The 22,463-nt window shown below is 42.0% G+C and overlaps 1 protein-coding gene across 1 annotated transcript in view; it reads right to left on the bottom strand.

Moving 5' to 3' along the window:
* Positions 1-426: 426 nt before the first annotated feature.
* The window catches only part of TMEM132D (transmembrane protein 132D), a 779,160-nt gene continuing 757,123 nt past the window's right edge, over positions 427-22,463 (bottom strand). The window contains exons 7-9 of the mRNA XM_083150539.1: positions 13,017-13,287; positions 11,667-11,858; positions 427-8,352 (exon numbers count right to left, since the gene is read on the bottom strand). Coding sequence (XP_083006665.1) covers positions 7,177-8,352; positions 11,667-11,858; positions 13,017-13,287 — 1,639 coding nt within the window. The 3' untranslated portion in view covers positions 427-7,176. The remainder of the gene's footprint in view (positions 8,353-11,666; positions 11,859-13,016; positions 13,288-22,463) is intronic.

Raw genomic sequence — 22,463 nt, 5'->3', positions numbered from 1 at the left:
TACAGATAATACAGAAGTGCACACTTTCTAGTCCTTTATACTGTATACTGTATACTGTATGTTGTCTAAAAGTTGGATTTAACTGTTGTATACTGATTTTCTAAGATGTCCAGTATCTATTCATAGAAACGGGATGCGGTTAATTTCCCGGCGGTCGGGATCCCGGCGGTCGGAATCCCGACACTGGAATCCCGACCGCCGAAATCCCGAAACTTTCTCCCTCCGTGGGTGTCCACGACACCCATAGAGGGAGAATAAATTAGCGTGCCGAGCGTAGCGAGGCACCGGGCCCGCTGCGTGGCGAGCGCAGCGAGCCCGCAAGGGGGGGCGATCCATGTCCCCCCCTTGTCGGGATTTCGGCGGTCGGGATTCCAGTGTCGGGATTCCGACCGCCGGGATCCCGACCGCCGGGAAATCATATCGGATCCCATAGAAACCATACTGTAGGTTCAATCTAGGTATAATTTTGGATTACTTTAGCATACAAATCTTCTAATTGGGTACCAGATGTAACACAGTAGATATTTATTTATTGAATATACATTATTTTGAGAAATGCATTTCAATAATCATATATTTAACTCATAGAATAGGTGATCATAAGAAAAAAATGGCCTATTCCTGTTATATTTGCAGTCAGTGCTATTTTTCAGCAGGAACCAGCAGGAACTCAGTTCCTGAACCTCTAATTAAATATGACATCATCAGGAACTAAAAATGTACTTTCCATAAGATAAGTTTTATTTTAAAGTCACCTGTGAGTGCCTTTGTTTTTAAATACAATATATACATCTATCCCTCCCTCTCTTTAATATATATATATATATATATATATATATATATATATATATATATATATTCTTTTTTATTTAATTGATCCGCCCCCAGATCTGGAGTTCCTGGACCTATTTTTCCAGAAAAATAGTACTGTTTGCAGTTCTAGTAAATTATGTTTATGCAGAATGGACAATATCTGCTGGAACAGTGAGTGAAACTACATCTACTAGCTTTCGAAGCATTTGCTTCAAGTGGGATTACTAGTATAGAACAATCTTATTGTTATTATTAATAAACTGTTAAAGCAATATCTTTAACCATAAATAACTTAAATTTTGTCATTATATACTTTCTGCTGTGCTCTAATGACAACTCTGAAAAATTGTGATTATGGGCCTTATTCTAGTTCACTCTTTCTGACAAAACCCTTCTTAAATGGACAAAACCATGTGCACTGCAGGTGGGCAGATGTAAAATGTGCAGAGAGAATTAGATTTGGGTGAGTTATTTTGTTTCTGTGCAGGGTAAATACTGACTGCTTTATTTTTACACTGCAATATAGATCTTACTTTGAAGTAAAACACCACCCAAATCTAATTCTCTCTGCACAAGTAACATCTGCCCCACCTGCAGTGCACATGGTTTTGTCCATCTAAGAAGGAATTTGTCAGAAAGAGTGAACCAAAATAACCCCCTATATTATGATCACAATATCTTAAGTGTATTGTTAAAAGGTACAAACCATAAGAGTGCCCCACAATGGAGTTCTACATTTAATGGATCATAAGGAGGAAAAAAAAATTGTTACTCGGACAATGCAGCTTTTATACTGCCACAAGTGTGCGGTATAATTTGTGCCTATATCTTTCATTTATTAATATGATTAACATACTGTATACTATTATTGGCCTTGTTATTAAAATGTTAAATATTGGCCAGTTATTATTTATTAAATACAATGTCTGAGTAATTTAAATTTTGTTACTCATTTTTATATTCATTTGTCACCAACAGTAATCTCGGTACTTGTGTAGTTTCACGGTGCCACTAAATCGCATGCGATTTAGTACCTGTTCATAACCCCACTATCCACTATGGCATGGAGTTGATTTTATATAGTGTGGGAGCGCAGCGAGCCGCCGAGCCCCAAGCGTGGCGAGCGGACATGGATTACTTGACATGTAAGTCCGCAATCGACACGGATTACTTGTCATGTATTCCACGGCCCCTCGCCACACTTCAGGCTCAGTGAATACATGTCAAGTAATCCGTGTCCCCTTGCGGGGCTCGCTGCGCTTGCCGCGCTTCGGGCTCGGTGGCTCGCTGCTCTTGTGGATAGTGGGGTTATGAACAGGTACTAAATTGCATGCGATATCGGGTGGGGACGTGAAACTACACAAGTACCGTAATCGCATGAAATAATTGTGTCTCATAACTGTGTTTATTAATTGCTTGAGCTCATGGTTCTGGTTGTAATTTGTGAGCTTTTTGATCTTGCTAGACCAGTAGCTTAAAGTTCATTTTTACATTTTCATATTTCTGATATTTTATTTCTCATTGACTGTTTTTATTTTACATTACCTAATAAAAAATATTAAACATTTGTAATGATCATATGTAAAAATAACATTCATATACAGATACTGTACTCGTACAATGTTGCTGAAGTGATGCCAAATAGCCCCTCTTGCCACCCCAGGTCCGATGGGCTTTGCCGCACTGAGTGGTTTTCACTGAATATGTGCATTGCGCAGAATATGCACAAATACTGGAAGTGACATAGCTGCAGTGGCGGTTTTTACCTATGGGCTGCAGGGCTGCAGCCCCCCCAGGTAAAATCCGCCACTGTCTGTGCCTAAAGTGAAGCCAGATGCAGTCTGCGAGACTGCACTGGCTTCACTGTGACTGAAAGTGACTTACTATTGGAAGTCTGATCTGCCAGTCACTCAAGACAGTCCCATTGGGAGGTGTTCCCTCCCTCCAGGATGCCTCTCTCTGTGCAGCAGCCCCCAAATTAGGTTCTGTGCATGCGCAGTACCACGGCCAATACTGCGCATGCGCTGGATCCGGGAACACGATCAAGCCTCTGGGGGCAAATGCAGCCCCCGGAGGCTTGGGCCAGCACATGCGCAGTATGTACAATGTTACTGCTCATGCGCTGGCCCTGTGCAGTGGACTCTGGAGCCTGGCGGCCGGGGAGCACGGCGGTGGCCAGGGACGGCAGAGGAGTATGGGGGGGTGGCAGCCCCCCTCCTCCACACTGGTAAGAGCCGCCACTGCATAGCTGTATTGCTAGTGTATGCAGATCAATACAGATCAATGTGATTTGTGATATTTGTACAAGTCTCTGATGCAAATACTGTAGCCAAAGCTTTCCTCTTTCAATTGTGCTTAATCTGTGACTGTACATGTGCAAATGCAATTTCTGTGCAAATAAATTGGTACTTGTGTAGTTTCACGGCTGCAGACACAGTGTAGGCTAAGCTACTTTGTCAGCGTAGCCCAACAGCTGCCTAGTGTAGTCACTGTACTGTCCCTGCGGCAGCCCTGCGTAGTCAGCATAGTGTCCCTGCGGCAGCCCTGCGTAGTCAGCGTAGTGTTCTCGTCAGGCAGCGTAGTCACCGTACTGTCCCCACGAACTGCAGCTCTGTCCCTGGCATCCCTGGCAAGCCTAGTGAGCGCCTCTCACACAGCGACGGTAACCGCCAGATCCCCTGCGCTGGCAGATGCCGGTGGAGAGGAGATCATGCGGGCGCCGGCGGAGAGGCGCTCCATCTGCCTGAGAAGCATGAGCGTCTCAGCCGCTTGTGCGTCTCGGTAATTCTTGCAGCAGGTACGGCAACCCTGCCCGTGTCTGCTTCAGGGAGACGGGGTTAGGGGTTCAGTAGCACGTGAGTCTCATGCACAAAGGGGGGTGCAGGCGCAAGTGCGTCTTACGCACAGTAAAGGATGCATTTGCCTGTGCTCCATGTTACATACTGGCAAATGCTTCCTTTTCAACCCCCAGTATCCCCTCCATACCGAAGCGCGGCGAGCGCCCGAAAGCCCCGCATGGGGACGCATTACGCCTCCTCCCGACCTATTCATACCCCCGACTATTCACGTCGGCGTGGAGTTGTTTTTATAAAGTGTGGCGAGCACAGCGAGCCACGAGCCTGAAGCGTGGCGAGTGCATCAGGCCCCTCGAGGGGACGCGTAAAACGAGTCTGAAGCATGGCGAGCACAGCGAGCCCCGCATGGGGACACGGAATACACATACAAGTAATATGTGTCCGCTCGCCACGCTATGCTGACTACACACTAGCTGCGTAACACTGACACTACGCTGATTTTGACAGGGGCCGAGGGAACACTACGCTGATTCTGACTGGGATGCTGACTATGCTAACTACGCTCGTCGTGGAACCCTACGCTGATTCTGACAGAGACACTAAGCTGATTACGTAACTGCCGCCGTGAAACTGCACAATAAATTTGCAACCTTGTGTCTCTATTGCACTAAGTACAGCTTTTATCTGATTCTGTGTTGTGTATAATATTCAAAATTGAAAGACATATAGAGTAAGGTATGCTACCTGTATGTCCATAAACTATATAGAACATATGGGGGTTATAATGGTTGGTTCGCTGCCCCACGCGTTCGCACAGGGAAGCAATGTTTAGCATCTGTGCATGCGCATTTATGTGCAAAAGCTTCATGTGAGCGAGCGCGATAAACTAGTTGTTCACCATTCCAGGGCAGCCCTGCGTAGTTAGCACAGTGTCCCTGCAGCAGCCCTGCGTAGTCAGCGTAGTGTTCCCGTCAGGCAGAGTAATCACCGTACTGTCCCGCCAAACTGCAGCTCCCTCATGGAGAGGGTCAGGTAGGCAAGTATTCCCTAACCTATAGTTGTTAAAAGGGGATGAGTTTTTGCAGCTGCAGCTCTAGCACACAGCCAAGTAGAGTCTGAGCCCTGGAGGACTCAGACTCTACTGCACATTTGCAGAACTACCAAAAAATGCCCACTGCAGCCATTGTTTTGATAATTCTGGCAGCACTACTGCCTTTGTTTTAATTTACATATAGACATTTACAATATTAAACCAAGCATGGTGGTCTCCAATTAGAATGACAAACTTTAAATAAATAGACAAGAATTTCTAACAAGCTGGGTGTACATTATGAACTTTTTATTAAAAGGTTTGTTTGACACTACAATATTCCTCCATAAATTTGACAGATACTTCCTGTTATTAATTTTAGGGGCCCTGCTCTATCTATTGCAAAACTGTCAGGGGCATACTGTATGTATCAATTATCAGATTCTAGAGCCAATCATTGTCCCTTCTTATTACTGCTATTAGCAGCAAAAACAAAATATACTTTTCAGTTATTTATCAGCAAACATACGGGGATAGGGGCAATGTGGTAGTCACATTGTAGGGACAAGCAGTCCCTTTTCTTCTCCTTTGTGTCTCCTGAGTGCTACTGCACATTCTATGCTGTGCAGTGAGTGACATCACCACGGCCCGCTCATGGTTGTCACCCAATGAGGGCTAACACCAAAATGTTGTTTCATGATCAGTAACAGCAGTTCGGTGCTGCACTGTAATGTTACATGCAGCACGTGGCTCCTGTCACAGTGTAGGAGACAGCACTGCAGACACCACAGTCATGGGGGGCAGCCATCATCTCCAGGACCCACAATATGATGAAAATGAGGGGGCAGGATGTAAAGACACTCCCCCTTGCCTGCATAGAATCACACCAGCACCAGATGTCAAAAAAGGTACAGCAAGTGATATTCCTGCTGCAGTGATTGCCAGGAAGGGTTCCAGAGGTACTATCTACCGGTAATTTTTGCAGAATGTAGTTCCTGTAGCCTGCGGCTGAACTACAGATTATATATGCAGCAGTACCTCCTTCACACATTCAGGCGTGGCCCCCAAAAATGGGTGTTTTCATGGATATGCCTCAAATATTGAGTGATAAATAGACCACGCTGTTTGAGTCTGAGAGTACTTCTACTCCTATGCTTTCTGCACAACCACCAAATCAAACCTCTTCCTTTCACAATGAAATGTGTCTTCACTTAATCACATTATTGGACAGGTCATTGCCTTTGCCAAGATGCAGATCCTAAAATATTCAGTACTGATTATAATATTTGATAATCTGGTTATAACTATCAATCATACAATTCTCAGGAGCATGCTGGAGCTAATTACATATCAATATTTATTTGTTGTAGTTGTAGCAATAATAATAATAATAATAACAATAATGTTCAGAGCTATATTATATGATCTATCACCGTCCATGTCAAAACTTTTTTTCAAATCATTTAATGCAGATACAAAGGAAGGAACTATGAGATTGACAAGATGATTTGAGTTTTGGAAAAAATTATAAATCCAGAAATGAAAGAAAATCTCTGCAATATCTCTGTACAGAAGTTAAGTGTACTATTGGATGTCACTGTCTAACATAAATCCAAATGAAGGGTTCATTACATACTTGCTAAGTTTGCTGGAACAGTCAGGAGGCTCCCAAAAAATCTAGTCACCCACAGCTGTCTTCTGCCTGCTACTAAGACGAGGCAATTTGCACAGAACCATGTGATCGTAGCCACATTCACTGCTCTGCAATGATGAAAATCTCTGCACTTTATAACAAGTGCATGGCCACAGTTCCTTGACCGCAAAAACCACACTACCTACAGCCTCCTGCCCCCTGCTATGCCAACCCAACTGCCCTCTCCTGGAAGGGACAACCAGACAGTCTGCAACTATGGTTTATTAATTGATCTAAAAGAAGAAAAAAAAAAAGACTTCAATGGTAGAAAGGCAACAAGAGTACAAGCCATCCCTTTATTGCATAACTAAGGATTTTAAAAGAATGGACTATTAAATGTCCCTGTCTCATACTAACAGCATATGTAGGATGTTCCTCATAACTCAGCCCTAGGTTCTATTGATCTGAATTCTCATAAATATTGGTTAGCTGAACTATATCACTTGTGTACAGCTATCCTTTAGCAAAGGAAAATGTAAAATACTGTAGTAAAAAAACTGGAAATTTAGTTGACTCTGCATAAATAAGACTACATTTTCCTTTGGTAGTATGAATTAAAGTGAAATAAAAGGGTTCCCCTTGTAATTATTGTTACTTTCAAGATATGCACTTCATGTGACATTACATACAATACATACAATTGTATTTTACCCAGATTTTTGCATTATATTTTTACTATACCCTGTAATAGTCTGTATAAAAATGTTCCATTTTGTGCATTTATTAGTCATTCCATCTTTCTTAATAGATGCTATACGTGGAGCAAAATATTTGTTAAAGAAAGTAGCCTACGTCGTGGTGAGGATGGCTAAACACCTTTTAGCAGAAGATGTTCCGATTTCAGTTTACACATTTTCGTGTAACCTTTCCATATAGTTTCTGAGTTCTTTGCATTCTGCCATGTCTATGTCTTGGCAAACCCACTTTATATCTTCTTCATTGTTCAATAAAATGGAGTTGATGTTAGGGCAACCATCATCAATGGGAATATTTGTAAAAGTGGTAAATTTTACACGTTTCCTTTTGGAGGTGGGTGAGGTAGCAGGTTCCCCCCTCTGTTCTTTCCCTTCATTGAAGGCTGTCTCTGCAGATCTATATACCTGCCCATTAACAGTTTTAGTAGGGTTTGAAGTGATTAAGTATTTGCTTTCTGCAATTTTCACTCCCCTGTCTATAGCTGTTATGCATTCTTCTTGCTGCAAAGGAAAGTTAATGTTATTTTCCAAAGTTTCTGTGCGATTTGTAAGTCCAACCCAGTCATGTGAATGTGTCATGGTTTCTTGCTCATCCACGGGGACATGTTTGTGCCTATACTTTAATGCAAATGTCACACAATTTATAAGGAAGACAAGTATGGCCAGACAAAAGACACCTAATAAGGCATACATCCCAATTTCCAAGTCACTTAGGCCTCTTGTGTTTTGTGCATGATCATTTTCTTCCACATCTCCATTACTACTTGGTAGGTCAACCTGTGAAGGAAAACTTGTGAAATCCATGGGCATGTTCGGAAGATGACCATCGTCATCTAAAAGACTCTCTCGCTCTCTATTCTTGCTTATCTGGGCTTTGTCAGTAGTAGCTCTGTTCATGACGTGGATGTCTCCCTCCATAGATGGGGTACCAAATGAAACACCATCTGGCCTTACTTTTTCTAGCAGGGTCTTCTGCCTTCTACCAGTGTAATGATTATCAAAGCGATCCCTGCTATTGAAGAACCTACTCTCATTTCCATTGTTCTGATTCATTTTTACTTTAATATGGCCAAAGCCTACTGTAAGAATGCTCTTTCGTTTAGACTTCTGACATAACTCACTTATCAGGAGTTCCACTTTGACCAGTGCTCCTTGCCCTTCGGCAATGGCTGAAAAAACTGGCCACTTGGATTTGGAGTCTTGAGAAACAGAAAAAACCTTCTCATCCAAAGATGTCACACTTAATGAGAAGTCCTTAGGTTCGTAAACATCCAAAGGAGTCACTGTACCATCACTAAACTGGATCCAACAACTGATTTCTACTTCCTGTATGTAAAACAAGAAAGAAATATAAAGCTCAGCAAACAACAACAGATAAAAAGAAGAAAATGTTTCCATAGAGAACATTTTATGCCGTAATAAATTGTAAACCACTAAGAGGTGAAGGGCACAAATTCATTTCTAAGACATAAAAACACTACTTTAAATTTCTTGGCAATAAAATGTGTTTTTTTCTCAGTGGTTCTAAAAAGACAATGAGTCCCTGGGGCGATATGGATTCGACTTTAACAGCGGAATAATAAAGTGACTGTCAGAAGACATTATTATATGCTGACTTAAATTATCGCAGTTGTGTATTTAAATGAAAAAGAATTGCATATTTCATAAATGGATTAATTTAAAGTTTTCTGTGATTATTTATAAGAAATGATAAAGCACCATATGTAACCTTCACTAAACAGCAACGAATACGTCTGTTTCTGCACTATAAAACCATTTCCTGTTTTACTGTCAAAAACTTTTCTTTTCAAAATTGGTTCATTCAGAATACAGTAGATAAAATTCAGTTCTATTTATTATAGGAAAATATTGTTTACCAATGATTTTCGTTTTTGCGGTACATAAACAACAAAAAAATCTTCATAATTATGGTACATAGTGATTTCCGATTTTTCCGCTCTTCTACATTTTCTTTAAAACATTTCAAACTCGGCTGCAGTAATAACACTTTACTTAATGTCAGCTTAATTACAGTGGTGTCATTTTAGGAGGTACAGTAGAATGTAAAAAGGAACAAGAATATCATGGAACAAAAATAATGGTAATCAGACCCACATGGGGACTGGTGGGGGCCCAGGGGCACAACTTTGTGGGGACCCACACAAGTCATATTACTGGCAAAGCCCCCACCCCCCTTTAGTGCCCCGCCAGAGTTTTCCTGCAGCGGCAGCCTGCGCGCCCAAACACTGACCGAGCGGCAGGATGCTGCTTTACATACTATCGGCTACTCCAACCTGCTAAAAGGCAGCTCAGCTGTCAGTCTGTGCAGAGGGAGCCAGGAGATGAGATGCCTATGCTCCTGGCTCCCATCTGCACTGACTGACAGCTTAGCCACCATATAGCGGAACAGGGCAGCCAAGCGGCTCAGCTGTCCAATAATATGTAAAGCAGCAGCCTGCTGCTCAGTCGCTGGCTGGGCACGCTGGCTGCCGCAGCAGGGAAGTTCCAGTGGCATGGTCTTTGAGAATGTGGGGGCCCTAAGGATGCTGCCCCTCCCTTAATCCGGCGGCCCTGATGGTAGCAACAATAATACTAACAACAATAATAATTATACATTAGAAACTTATTGTTTCAAAGTGCACTCTTTGGAGGTAAAAGTTCACACCAACATGAGGTATAATTTATATGCATATTTTATTTTCATCTAAAGATATGATCCAGCAACAATTTCAGCAAATATTATTAAAAATACATGAAATGGATTATTTTTATTATTCCTTACATTTCATAATACAGTATAATATGTCCTGAGAGAATACTATGCTGTGTCAAACATGACAATCAGGTTTCTTGGTGGGATGTACTCAGCCTAGAAAAGTGATAAAATGGAGAGTGATAACCACCAACCAGTCAGCTCCCAACTGTCATTTTTTAAATCCAGCCTGTAACATGATAGTTAGGAATTGATTGGCTGGTGGTTTATCACTCTCCATTATATACATTTTCAAGCTTAGTACATCTGGCCCTATGTCACTTGGAAAGCAGATTGTGTTATCTATGAAGTCCCTAATTCAGTGTATTTGCAAAACATTTAAAGCAGCCACAAGTTTCTTAAAATGTAAAGACTGTGATAGGCTGGAAAAGTGCCAAACGGCACAGTATGCACCCCGCTCCCAGCCTGATACAGCAGCATATGTTGTAGCCAACATTACATAGTTACATAGTTACATAAGAGGTGAGGCTGAATAAAGACTTGTGTCCATCTAGTTCAATCTATGTTTATAGTAGCTTATCCCTTGTTGTATAGTATGTTCTGATATTTTAAAGACAGATTATGTTACTTATTCGTACCCATGGATGTTTTTAACCAATAAATGTTTTTCCAACCTTATTTTAAATGTATTTATAGTGTCTGCCGACACCACTTCTCCAGGAAGAGAGTTCCGAAGTTTGACTGCTCTGACTGTAAAGAAATTTTTTCTTCTAGATGAACAAAATCTTTTTCTTCTAATCTAAACTCGTGGCCTCGCGTCCTAGATTCCTTTCTAGTAGAAAAAAGGGTGTTTGACAGTTCCTTTTTTTGGCCCATAATATATTTATACATGTTGAGCATCCTAGATTCCTTAAACATCCCCCCTTAAACATCTTTTCTCTAGTGTAAATAGTGCCAAATTGTTTAATCTTTCCTCATAGCTTAAATTCTCCATTCCCCTAACAAGCTTTGTTCTTCTTTGGATTTTTTCTAATTCTATGATGTCATTTTTATGTCATTTGGGGTCCAGAACTGCACTGTGTATTCGAGGTGCGGTCTAACCAATGACTTGTACAGAGGCATAATTACATTTGAGTCCCTGGTTTCCATGCCCCTTTTAATACATGCGAGAATTTTGTTGGCCTTTTTTGTTGCTATATTATATTGAGCACTACACCCCAGTTTGTTGTCTATTTGGACTCCTAGATCCTTTTCGAGTACTGATTTACCCAATTCATCCCCGCTAAGGTTATAACTAGCACACTGGTTATGTCTCCCAAGGTGCATGACCTTGCATTTGTTCACATTGAACCTCATCTTCCACTTTTTTGCCCACTCATCTACAGTAGATTGTCAAGATCATTTTGAAGCGTGGTGACATCTTCTGAAGATTTAATAACTCTGCTCAGTTTTGTATCGTCCGCAAAGATGGATACATTGCTGAGTAACCTCATCCCAATATTGTTAATAAAAATGTTAAACAAAATGGGCCCATTGCTTAATAAAAGGTAAGAAGTTGTGGAGGTGTGGAGGGCTAGGGGGACTGCAAGAAGGGGACACTGAAGGAGGTTCATGTAGCCCTGACTATCTGCTATAGAGAGATCTGGAAAACAAAATAAATGCATACAGTACCTCTCAACATGACCCTCTCCAGGAGGGACAGAATGTTCTGTTACTGGACTTCCCCTGTGGTGAAAAACCTTTCTTATCAATTAACCTGTTTAACACAGCAGATGGCAATCATACAGTAAGAGGAAAGTCCAGGAGCAGAGCATTGTGCCCTTCCTGGAATGGGTCATATTAAGAGGTATGATTGCTACTGTTTGATGAACCTTCATGATACAATACATATTACTATTTTGCATTTAACATAAGATTGGACTAATACCTGTTTTGGGGAATTAAGATGCTCATGTGCTATGGTAGTTGCATAGATTGCTCGGTTACTTCCAGGGCTCAGCTGAAGAGAGAGAGACAGACCTGTCACCACCTGAATGCCTAGATCTGTGATGGTCACCTTCTCATCTACAACCATTACGGTCTTCTCCGCTAGGATGGCATCAGAAAGAGGGGATAGTATCTGAAAAATAGCAGGCAACAAACACCATATTCAGTATTACAGTTTATCTGTCCCTATTTGGACTGACTTCAGTACAATGGGCCTAATTCAGACCTGAATGCTGGGGTGCAAATTTTTGGAGCCCAGCAATGAGGTATATGCAACCCCCACCAGAGTTAAATACTGCCCTGTGCAATTATTGTCCGGTCAGCAAATTTGCAGCCAATGCGATCAGGTCTGAATTAGGCCCAATGTCTGATGACGGTGCTATAAAAATAATTCCTGGGCAAATAATTTCACTTAGTCCAAGTACAGTACGTTTTCATTGATCACAGACAGTTGAAACATAAAAAGAACAGCAGCAGTACCACCACCACCCATAAGAAGAAGACACAAAGGGAGATGTATCAAGTCTCCGACAGAGATAAGTGGAGCATCCACTCAGCTGTCACTTCAAAGACTGGGGCTGATGTATTAAGCCTTAACAAGAGATAAATGCAAATGTGATAAAGAGAGATAAATGTCCAGCCAATCACCTGCTAACTGACTTTTTTCAAACACAGCCTGTAACATGGCAGTTAGGATGTGATTGGCTGGATGTTATCTCTCTTTATCACCCTTGCATTTATCTCTTGTTAAGGCTAAACCCCTTGAGTCGTGGGTTTTTGTTGGGGCAGGACAAACCTAGGAGGGGGGAAGATGGGGGGACCCCTAAAGGTAGTGCGCCAGTGGTGCTCCACTGGAGGCACCACTGGTGCGCACCTAATGCAAAGTAGTAGTAGTTTGTTTATTTATAAGACACCACAAAGTGTCTGCAGCGCCGTACATAGCAATGTAAAAATTTCCGGCCATGCCACCCAAGGGGTTAATACATCTGCCCCCAGTGGATAAATAACATAAGCTGACTGGTTCCCTTCAGCCAGTCTCTCCACTTTATAAAGTATCTCTCTATGGCTTAATATATCTCTCTCTCGCAATATCAAACAAAGGCATTGTTAAATAATGTTTGACTATTGAATTCCTTCAAAAAATGGGGTTGAGACTAATAACATTGTCCAAAAAGAAAGGGCTGTATTGTGAAACTTCAACAGTAGCCTAATAGTAATTTATTTTTCTATCAATTTAATTGTACTGGAAATATAAATATGAATAATTAGGATATTTATTGTATATTATTACCTGTAATGTTGTCATACCAACTTCTTGTCCTATCAGAATCTGGCCTTTGAGCCTCACAACATTTGGTTCATCCATTTTGATGAATTCACTTATTACATCTGTGATGTCAACTTGCCAGTCAGATCCGAGCAGGTAGGCAAGCTGGCCGACATACTCAGAAGACTCCGCTATGAACTGGGTGAGGACCCGTAGGATGGCATGTTGATATTGGAGTGTACAACCTCTTCCCTTTTTGTCATCGTCATCATCATCATCACTGTCCCTCGCTGGTCTAGAAAACAAATTAATACAATTATATTTTACACCTTTCTTTTCATTATTTAGTCAATTGTTCTTATTAAAGCAATTACCTTTCTCAAGGAAATCTAACGTTAATAGGCTATTACCAGAGCAGAGTCTGAATAGCTTACAATGGCTTAAATGCCCAACCAAACTTTTAGTATTGATGAAAATGCTGATACAGTAACAATGCAATTACAGAGTCAATACTATGGGCCTGATTCAGACCAGTTTGCAAGGCTATCATTTTTGCAGATGGACAAAACCATGCTTCGCAGCAGGTGGGGCAGATATAACATGTGCAGAGAGTTAATTCTTTTTTATGCAATGAGCCTGATCAGACCTGAACGATACTCTGAGAAGTCGCAGTGAACTGCAAGGAAAAAGCCACCAACCAGACAGTAGGAGAAAATGGCCCTGGCTAAATTGCCAATGGGTCGCTAATCACTATCCACTCACAAACTCCACTGGAAGTAGTCGTCACTGACGTCACAGACCCCCCTCAAAGACACCAGGGCACACCAGTTATTTTAAACACATTTAGAAAACGACAGGTTTTTGCTAACAAATGCCAGCTTCCTGTCAATCAGACTGCAACTATGATCAGGAATTTTGTTGCTTATTGTGGCATGGCCATGTTTGCACCATTTGACTGTAACGGAGTCCTTTCATAATCATCCGAATTGCAAAGTCGCTGATTAGCAATCAACTAAGAATCAGGCCCAATACAATGAAGTTGATCAGGAACTGGATCTTCTGCAGTGTCTCTGGCTCTGATTCAGAGGTGGACTAATGACAATTCTGCTGTCTCTTATGCAAATGTTCCAGCCATCAGGATTTCTAAAGAGATGCCTGCAATAGCATCTCAGACTTGCTGCTTGCGTCTAATCAGTTGCACCCTCATATATATATATGGATCGTCACTCCTCTGTAATGATGTCAGTTGCCCCATGTGCCTCCAGTCACAATATTACACAACCTTTGTCCAAATGAAGTGGCACTCCGGGGACTATTCAGCAGAGAAATAATTTTATGTGCAAAGCTACACACTCATAATCCAACATTTTGAGACACCAATGTCTCTTTTCCAAGGTCGCTCACCTTGAAAAGAGACTATGATTCTTGAAATGTTGGATTATGCCACTTAATTTGGACAAAATATATATATATATATCCTCCAAAGTAAGGCACTCCACACAGGTAAATTTAAACGAAATTTACCTGTGTGGAGTCCCTTTCGTTGGAGGATATGTATCAGGGTTGCCTACTTTTGAAAATTAATTTCCGGGAGAAAATGAAAAGCCAGGGTGCGGGCCTTGCATTACCAGGGGCGGGCCTTGCATTACCAGGGGCGGGCCTTGCATCACAAGGGGCGGTCCTACAGTACTTTGATAAGCAGCCAGATATGGGTTTCATCTGGGTATTAATATGGTCCACAACCAATCAGAAAATATCTCTATGGATCGCCTGCACTGTAGTCCTCAAAGGGTTATATGGTTTTGGATGGACAGACTCAAGGAGGCAGAGGATAATATTATTGCTGCAACTCTGCTGCTCGGGCACTGTTTACGTTAAGGCAAGTGATTAAGGGGATATATACTGCGCAGGGAACTCACACAGAAGCCTAGAGTATCCAATTACCTTAGTGCTGTGTGTGGAGAGCAGCAGCCTCCATGACCCGTGTACTTTCTGTAAGCCGGAGCCGGCTGTCACTGTGTGCTGCTGCTGCAGGAAAAGACTTCACTAGTTACTACTAGCTGCCTGGAGGACGGAAGGGGAAGCCGCGCTATCACCTGTTGCTGCTAGGGAGTGGACACTGTACTGTGTGCCGTACACAGAGATCGGGGATGTCTCCAGGCTGATGCAGGTACTTGCCGCGATGTGTACAGCTTCTGTGCGGCTTCAATCATCGTGTAAGTGGCGTCATCGTGCATGCGCAGTATGCATATAGGGGACGCGAAGCAGCAGCTGCGGGAGAAAGGGGCCCTCTTCCGGGAGTCCGTGAGATGTCCCAGGATTCCGGGAGTCTCACGGACATTCCGGGAGAGTCGGCAACCCTGATATGTATTGTAATTGAAAGAGTGCACCCACCACGCTGAAATTTGTCACTACATGGAGTGCAGGCAAAGTGCAAAGATATATATATATATATATATATATATATATACAGGCCAGCGCTACCCACTCAGCAGCTCCTGCAAAGCAGGGAGGCACCATGCTGAAAAGGCGCTGTCTTCCTCCCTGCTCTGCTAAAGCTGCCTCATCCCTCACTGTCACTGCCTCCTGCACGCCACTCGCAGCGCCTGTCTAACAGCAGGCGGGCGGCAGTATAACGAGTTGCTCCCTACACCGTGCACACACTGTCCTTCTCCTGCGACCTGCCCCCTCTTCCTCACGGACACTTGCAGTGAGGCATGAAGCGCTGTCTGTGAATGCCTGGATGACATGTCATGTCGGATCCGCCCCCTACCCATTGCTCCCTGCTCCTGTCAGCTGTCAAACAAATGACGAACAGGCAGCAGTGCCGCCCTTCCTTCCCTCTTCTCGGTGTGCTCTGCCATTGCCAGTCCTCAAAACTCCGCCCCCTCTATCTCCTCTCCTCTTCTTCCATCTCCTCCTACTCTCCCCTCCTTTCCCCGTCAGTCACGAGAGGGGTGTAATGGCCTACGCAGATAGAAGAGGAGGGACTGCACAAGAGTTAAACAGAAAAAGAACAGTGAGTCTTTTATTATACATGTTTATAAATAATTTTTTTAATGATTTTTTTTTATATTAATTTAGACACTTTTTAAATAATGGGCTGGGTTATGTGCATAAAGATGGCCATACACGCTGCAATAGCAGCGTGCGATGCGCTGTGCGCTCCTGCGGGCATTGCACAGTACAAAAAGTATGTTCTGCACATTTGTACTGTTTTCGGATCGCATCGTGATGCATGCATGTCGTGCGATGCGATCTAGCACATAACATATGCGATTCTCGCAGTGTGTATGGGCACCTTTAGTGCCTGCAACATTTTGCGGACACAGCACTGAGATGGTGTATGCATACATGTACATGCACCCAAGATCCTCCAGAGGATCGCATGTTGCATACACTCCCACAATCGGGCTGCAGCTTGTTGCAATGGCAATGTGAAAGGGCGCAAAATGTATGGTTTGCAGGAGGGCGCCGGACACCCTATCACCGGCCCTGTATATATATATATATATATATATATATATATATATATATATATATATATATGAAGAATATTTGGAGCTCCAACCGCGCACAGTCACCAAAGGGTGAAATAGTGCTTTCTCCTTTTTCAATTTGTATGCCTGCAGCCTTTTTCCTCGGGGAGCCAGACCACGGCTCTCAGATGTCCCAGTTGGATATGCAAAGAAGGAGGAAATGGCGCAATCACGTCAGTATAAAAAAGATTTTACTTGGCATAATAAATAGATCACATACATGATAAAAAACAGCAAACAGCTTGCCCAATGAATAACGATCCTTCAGAGATAGCCTGGAACCAGCAGAAACCGGGACTCAGTTTTCCACCGTCAGCGTCTCTATTCTCGGACCAGGAGAGACCAGGAAGGTCTGTGCACGATGATGCCGTGAAGTAAACCACGCCTCTACGCGTTTCGTCACTCGTCGGACTTCGTCAGGAGGTGTGACACACCATACAAATTGAAAAAGGAGAAAGCACTATTTCACCCTTTGGTGACTGTGCGCGGTTGGAGCTCCAAATATTCTTCATATATATATATATATATATATATATATATATATATATATATATATATATATATATATATATATATATATATATATATATATATATATATATATATATATAAAAAGCTGTATCTGAGACTGTCCAATAAAAGGAAAAGCTTAATATGGGCAAAAGAACACAGACATTTCACAGAGGAAGATTGGAAAAAAGTGTTATGGACAGCTAATCGAAATTTGAGGTGTCTGGATCACACAGAAGAACATTTGTGAGATGCAGAACAAGTGAAAAGACGCTGGAAGCATGCCTGATGCCATCTGTCAAGCATGGTGAAGGTAATGTGATGTCTGGGGCTGCTTTGGTGCTGGTAAAGTTGGAGATTTGTACAAGGTAAAATGGCTTTTGAATAAGGAAGCTATCACTCTATTTTGCAATGCCATGCCATAACCTGTGGACATCGCTTGATTGGAGCCATATTCCTCCTCCAACAGGACAATGACCCAAAGCACACCTCCAAATTATGAAGAACTATTTAGGGAAGAAGCAGACAACTGGCATTATGTCTGTAATGGAGTGACCAGCGCAGTCACCAGATCTCAACACCATTGAGCTGTTGTGGGAGCAACTTGTGGGAGGTGCTTTAGGAAACATGGGGTGAAATTTTTTCAGATTACCTCAACAAATTATCCAAAGGTCTGCAATGCTGTAATTGCTGAAAAAGGACCATTCTTTGACGAAAGCAAAGTTTGAAGGACATCATTATTTCTAACTTTGTCAGTGTCTTGCCTATATGTTCAATTCATTTTGCACTCATTTGATAAATAAAAGTCAGTGTTCATTGTCTGGATGACCCCAAAATGTTGTATATTCTGTATGTTTCTGTAATAAGGACATACTGTAAACAGATAGAAATAAATGCTGTGATGTATTCAAAATTTGCAGTATGTTTTTGGTTGACGCATTTGTGTTTGCAATGTAAGCAGCAAAAGATGCAAGAAAAAAAAACAGATGAAATAGATTTACATCCATAACTTCAGTCTTTTTTCTCTCAAGATTCTTTCAACTATACATCATTACCATTTGTGCAGGGTTATGTCTGGACAAACTATGAGCAATCAGTACTTGCCCACTTCACTTAAGAGTGGGCCTAAATCAGAGATGTATGTGTATGTATGTATGTATGTATATAAATTTGCATATGTGATTCCATTGCAGTTGTGGAAATATGCCAAAGAGCTCAGCTGCAACCTTGTGCTTAGAGATTCCTCTGGCTGGCATCTCACATCCACTGCTTACAAACAAAGCAGGAACATCAGATGCAGAACAGCCAATCATACAACCTCTGAGTAATGGGCCCCACACACAGCATGATATGCAGGCATATTCTGAGCGATTTTAATAAATCACTCCTGAAAATTCCTGAAAACGCATTTAAATCGCTGTGTGTATAGCCCACACAGCGATTTACATGCGTGCCCCCGCAATTCTGAATCTGTCCAAGATTCAGAACGGACCCTCTGGACAATTCCGAGCAGTCGCTCAGAAAGCTCCTGCTCATCTCCCGCATGTGTGGCCACGGGCAGATGAACAGGGCTGTTCTGAGGGACTGAAGACGCCTAACGCCACCATCAAGCCCGCAGACACCGCCTCGCCGATGCCTATCTGCAGTCCTGCAGTCTTTTTTTTTTTGGGGGGGGGGGGGGGGCACTGGGCACTAATGATTACATTGTTTTTTGTTTGGGGGGGGGCACTGTCCACCAATGATTACATTGTTTTATTTGAATCTAACCGTTATTTGCTTGGGGGGGGACATTATGCCACCAACTTTTATTTTGTTTTTTGCTCCCACTGCACCACCAACGATTGTTTGCGGGATGGGGGGCAGGGGGGATTCCACTAGCCACCAATAATTTAAAAGGTTTTTTTTTTTTTTACATTTTACAGCATTGCAGACCTTTGGCATTCTAGCTGTTAAATAGTTGTTTTTTTTTGGGGGGGGGGGGGGGGGGGGGGCACTGGCCACTAATGATTACATTGTTTTTTTGTTGTTGGGGGGGACGGGCACTGGGCACACAATTATTGAATTGTTTTATTTGCCACTATCCATTATTTGCTTGGGGGGGGGGGGGGGGGCGTCATTATGTCACCAACATTTATTTATTAGGGAAATGTATTTTATTAAGTTTATTTAGGAATTACCATATAACTGGGGTAGCCAACCCTAGTCCTCGAGAGCTACCAACAGTGCATGTTTTGCAGGTCTCCTCACAGAATCACAAGTGAGCTAATTAGCTCCATCTGTGTATCTTTTAAAATGTGTCAGTGATTAATGAGTGCAGCTGTGCAGCAGCTAGGTTGTCTGGAATATGTGCACTGTTGGTAGCTCTCGAGGGCTAGGGTTGGCTACCACTACCATATAACATTATTTTTGTGATGAAGTGCAGTTTTTTACGTCACTGTCTGTGACAGTTGTAACAGATTTGAAATCTCCCATGCTGAATCTCCCATTATGAATCTCTCACACAAATCTCTCTGTATGTGGCCCATTATCTGGGCCCTTAAGTCAATGCACTCTCAGACAGCATGTTCCCCTAAGATGCACGGGGCTCTCCAGCTGTGACCCAATACCATACCTCCCAACATGACCCTCTCCAGGAGGGACACAATGCTCTGTTTCTGGACTTATCCCTTAATTAATGATTGCCATCACCTGTGTTGCAGCACCTTTCTTATCAGTTATCCTGTTTAAAACAGGTGATGTCAATCATACATTAAGAGGGAAGTCCTGAAACAGAGCAATGTGTCCCTCCTGGAGAGGGTCATGTTGGGAGGTATGCAATACACAGTGGCTGGTTTAGGTATGCCCAGAAAATGGTTTCTCTAACCACCCATTTTTACTCCTAAATGCCGACTACCTGACCGGTTTTAATAAACAGGATATTTAATAAAATAAAAAAATAAAAACGTCCTGACAGTTGGAATACCGGGCCGTTTTTCACTCCGCTTGACAGATATTCGACAGGCGGAATTCGATGTTCAAAAGAAGGCGTGTCGGCAAAATGGGCCGCAAATTCTCGAGAAATGGCCATGAATTTGACAATCTGTGGCGGTTTCTGACAAGACAGATCAAACTAGTTTTAAAGTCAGATCTGTCTTGTCGGAATCCGCCTTTATGTTATCGGAAACAGCAGCGTTGAATAGGGGCCTCTATTTCCCCTGTTGAAAATAGTGGGCAATATTGAATACCCCCTAAAGCTGCTGATCATTATAATTACGTTTTGTGTCTCCATTCCTCCAAAAGTCCACTGAGAAGTAAGAATGTAGGTGCCCAGGTTTATTTTACATGCCCTTACTGTTCCCAGACTGTGCCTTCTCATCCCTTCCATCTTCAATTTCACAAAGAGTAGTAAGTGTAAGTGGATGGAGTTTCAATCCCGGCGGTCGAAATACAGACGCCGGAATCCTGACCGCCAAAATCCAGACAATTTCTCCCTCTATGGGTGTCCACGACACCCATAGAGGGAGAATAAAATAGTGTGCCGAGTGTAGCGAGCCGCCGGGCCCGCTGCGTGGCGAGCCTAGCGAGCACGCAGGGGGGGGGGGGGGGGATCCACGGCTTAGTACTGAATCCAGTTTAAGAAGCTAAAAATCTGCATTCAACGCCAGGGGAGATTTTCTTTCTCCATATTAGTTTTTCAATTCTGGCTCTTACATAAGCAGGCAATGGTATAATAGGATTCCGTTTCTGCTGCAGCTATAGACTCTTAAGGTGCCCATACACGTTACAATTATTGTATACAATATTGTATACAATATCGCATCACATCCGATCTCGGTTTTGCGATGACATCAGATGAGATAAGATCTAGTACAAAAAGTACGTGCTGCACATACTTTTTGTACTAGATCTCATCTCATCTGATGTCATCACAAAACTGAGATCGGATGAGATGCGATATTGTATACAATATTGTATACAATAATTGTAACGTGTATGGGCACCTTAAGTCACTTGCAAACTGTACACCCCTGCAATTATATTGTTGAACAGCTAAGAAGACAGCTTGGAGTCTGCACTGCAACCACATCCATCTCTATTATATTCTGTCACAGATACATAGGGTCAAGGGACCTTTGAGGCAGATGTTCTAAGATATCAAAGATCTAGGTCATGAAGCACATATTTTATTTCCTTCTATAATAAAACTTAGTAATGTCTGAAATACTAATATTTTGTCAAATTATACCTATGGGACAGTGTAACATTATGTTGAGTAATTATTAGCTACCCATAAGCATGCAAACCGTTCTACTGCTTAATACTACACATAATGTTGTACATATCACTATGCATTTACATAATTAATATAATTGCAACACATAACATTTTCCATTTAAGATACCATAAAAATGTTAGCACATTGCTCACGTAACTTTTTGTTACGGCATGTAACTGCAGTATTTTGTACACCTGCCTATTACTGTACATTTATCACCATATATCGATGGGGTGCAAACATTGGTATGTCCAATAAACTGTAAGAATCTATCTGAAAATTGGAGAGACTGTGGGTGGAAATCAATTATTATGCTTTCAATACAACACCCTCTGCACATAGGGCCTAATTCAGCCTGATCGCAGGACAAATTTGTTCTCAAATTAAACTAAACTAAAATCTGAATTGTAGTGTAAAAATAAAGCAGCCAGTACATACTCTGACAGAAACAAAACAACTCACCCAAATGTAACTCTCTCTGCACGTTTTACATCTGCCCCACCTGCAGTGCAGTATGGTTTTTGTACATTTGCTAAAAAAGCAGCTTTGCGATCAGGTCTTAATTAGGCCCATGCTGACTAATTGAGTTTGTTCTTTCTGCAATATTAACATTTTTTATTTTTTTTATGGCATGGTAGAATTAGTTCACAAACAGACATTCACAGCTGAACATTGACAATTCGTATGTGAAAGTGTCAAATGTGGACGTTGTCTTAATATAGAAATTGTGCATGTCAACCAAACAGTCTACCATATAGCTCCTATCTAACACTAAACACATAGACCCTAAAAACCGCCAAACCCTACCAGTACTGATAGCCCAAACTGTATAATCATGAAAAATCTGCTGTTGAAATGATGTTGGTTGTTATACAGTATTGACCTTGTGTCATTGTCAACATTGTGGATGTCTACAAGTTTACAGTTGTACGTACTTGTTGAAAATCTGAATGTCGGCATGCAGCCTATTCTGAACATATATTGTTTATATTCTTTACTCTGTGTTAAATGTGAGACTTCAAAGTTCAACAGCGTGATATTATGATCATTTGCAAAGGAAGTATAGATGTTTATGTCCAGTAAACGTATTAACTGGCAACACTGGGAAAAATATTGTCAAAATGTATCTAGCTTTATGAATTGTGGTAATTGACGTTAAGTACACGA

Source organism: Crinia signifera, chromosome 1 (genome assembly GCF_055691185.1).
Source record: "Crinia signifera chromosome 1, ASM5569118v1, whole genome shotgun sequence".
NCBI classification, from domain to species: Eukaryota; Metazoa; Chordata; class Amphibia; order Anura; family Myobatrachidae; genus Crinia; species Crinia signifera.
The sequence above is the reverse complement of the archived record's forward strand: the minus strand, read 5'-3'. Positions and strand labels throughout refer to the sequence as shown.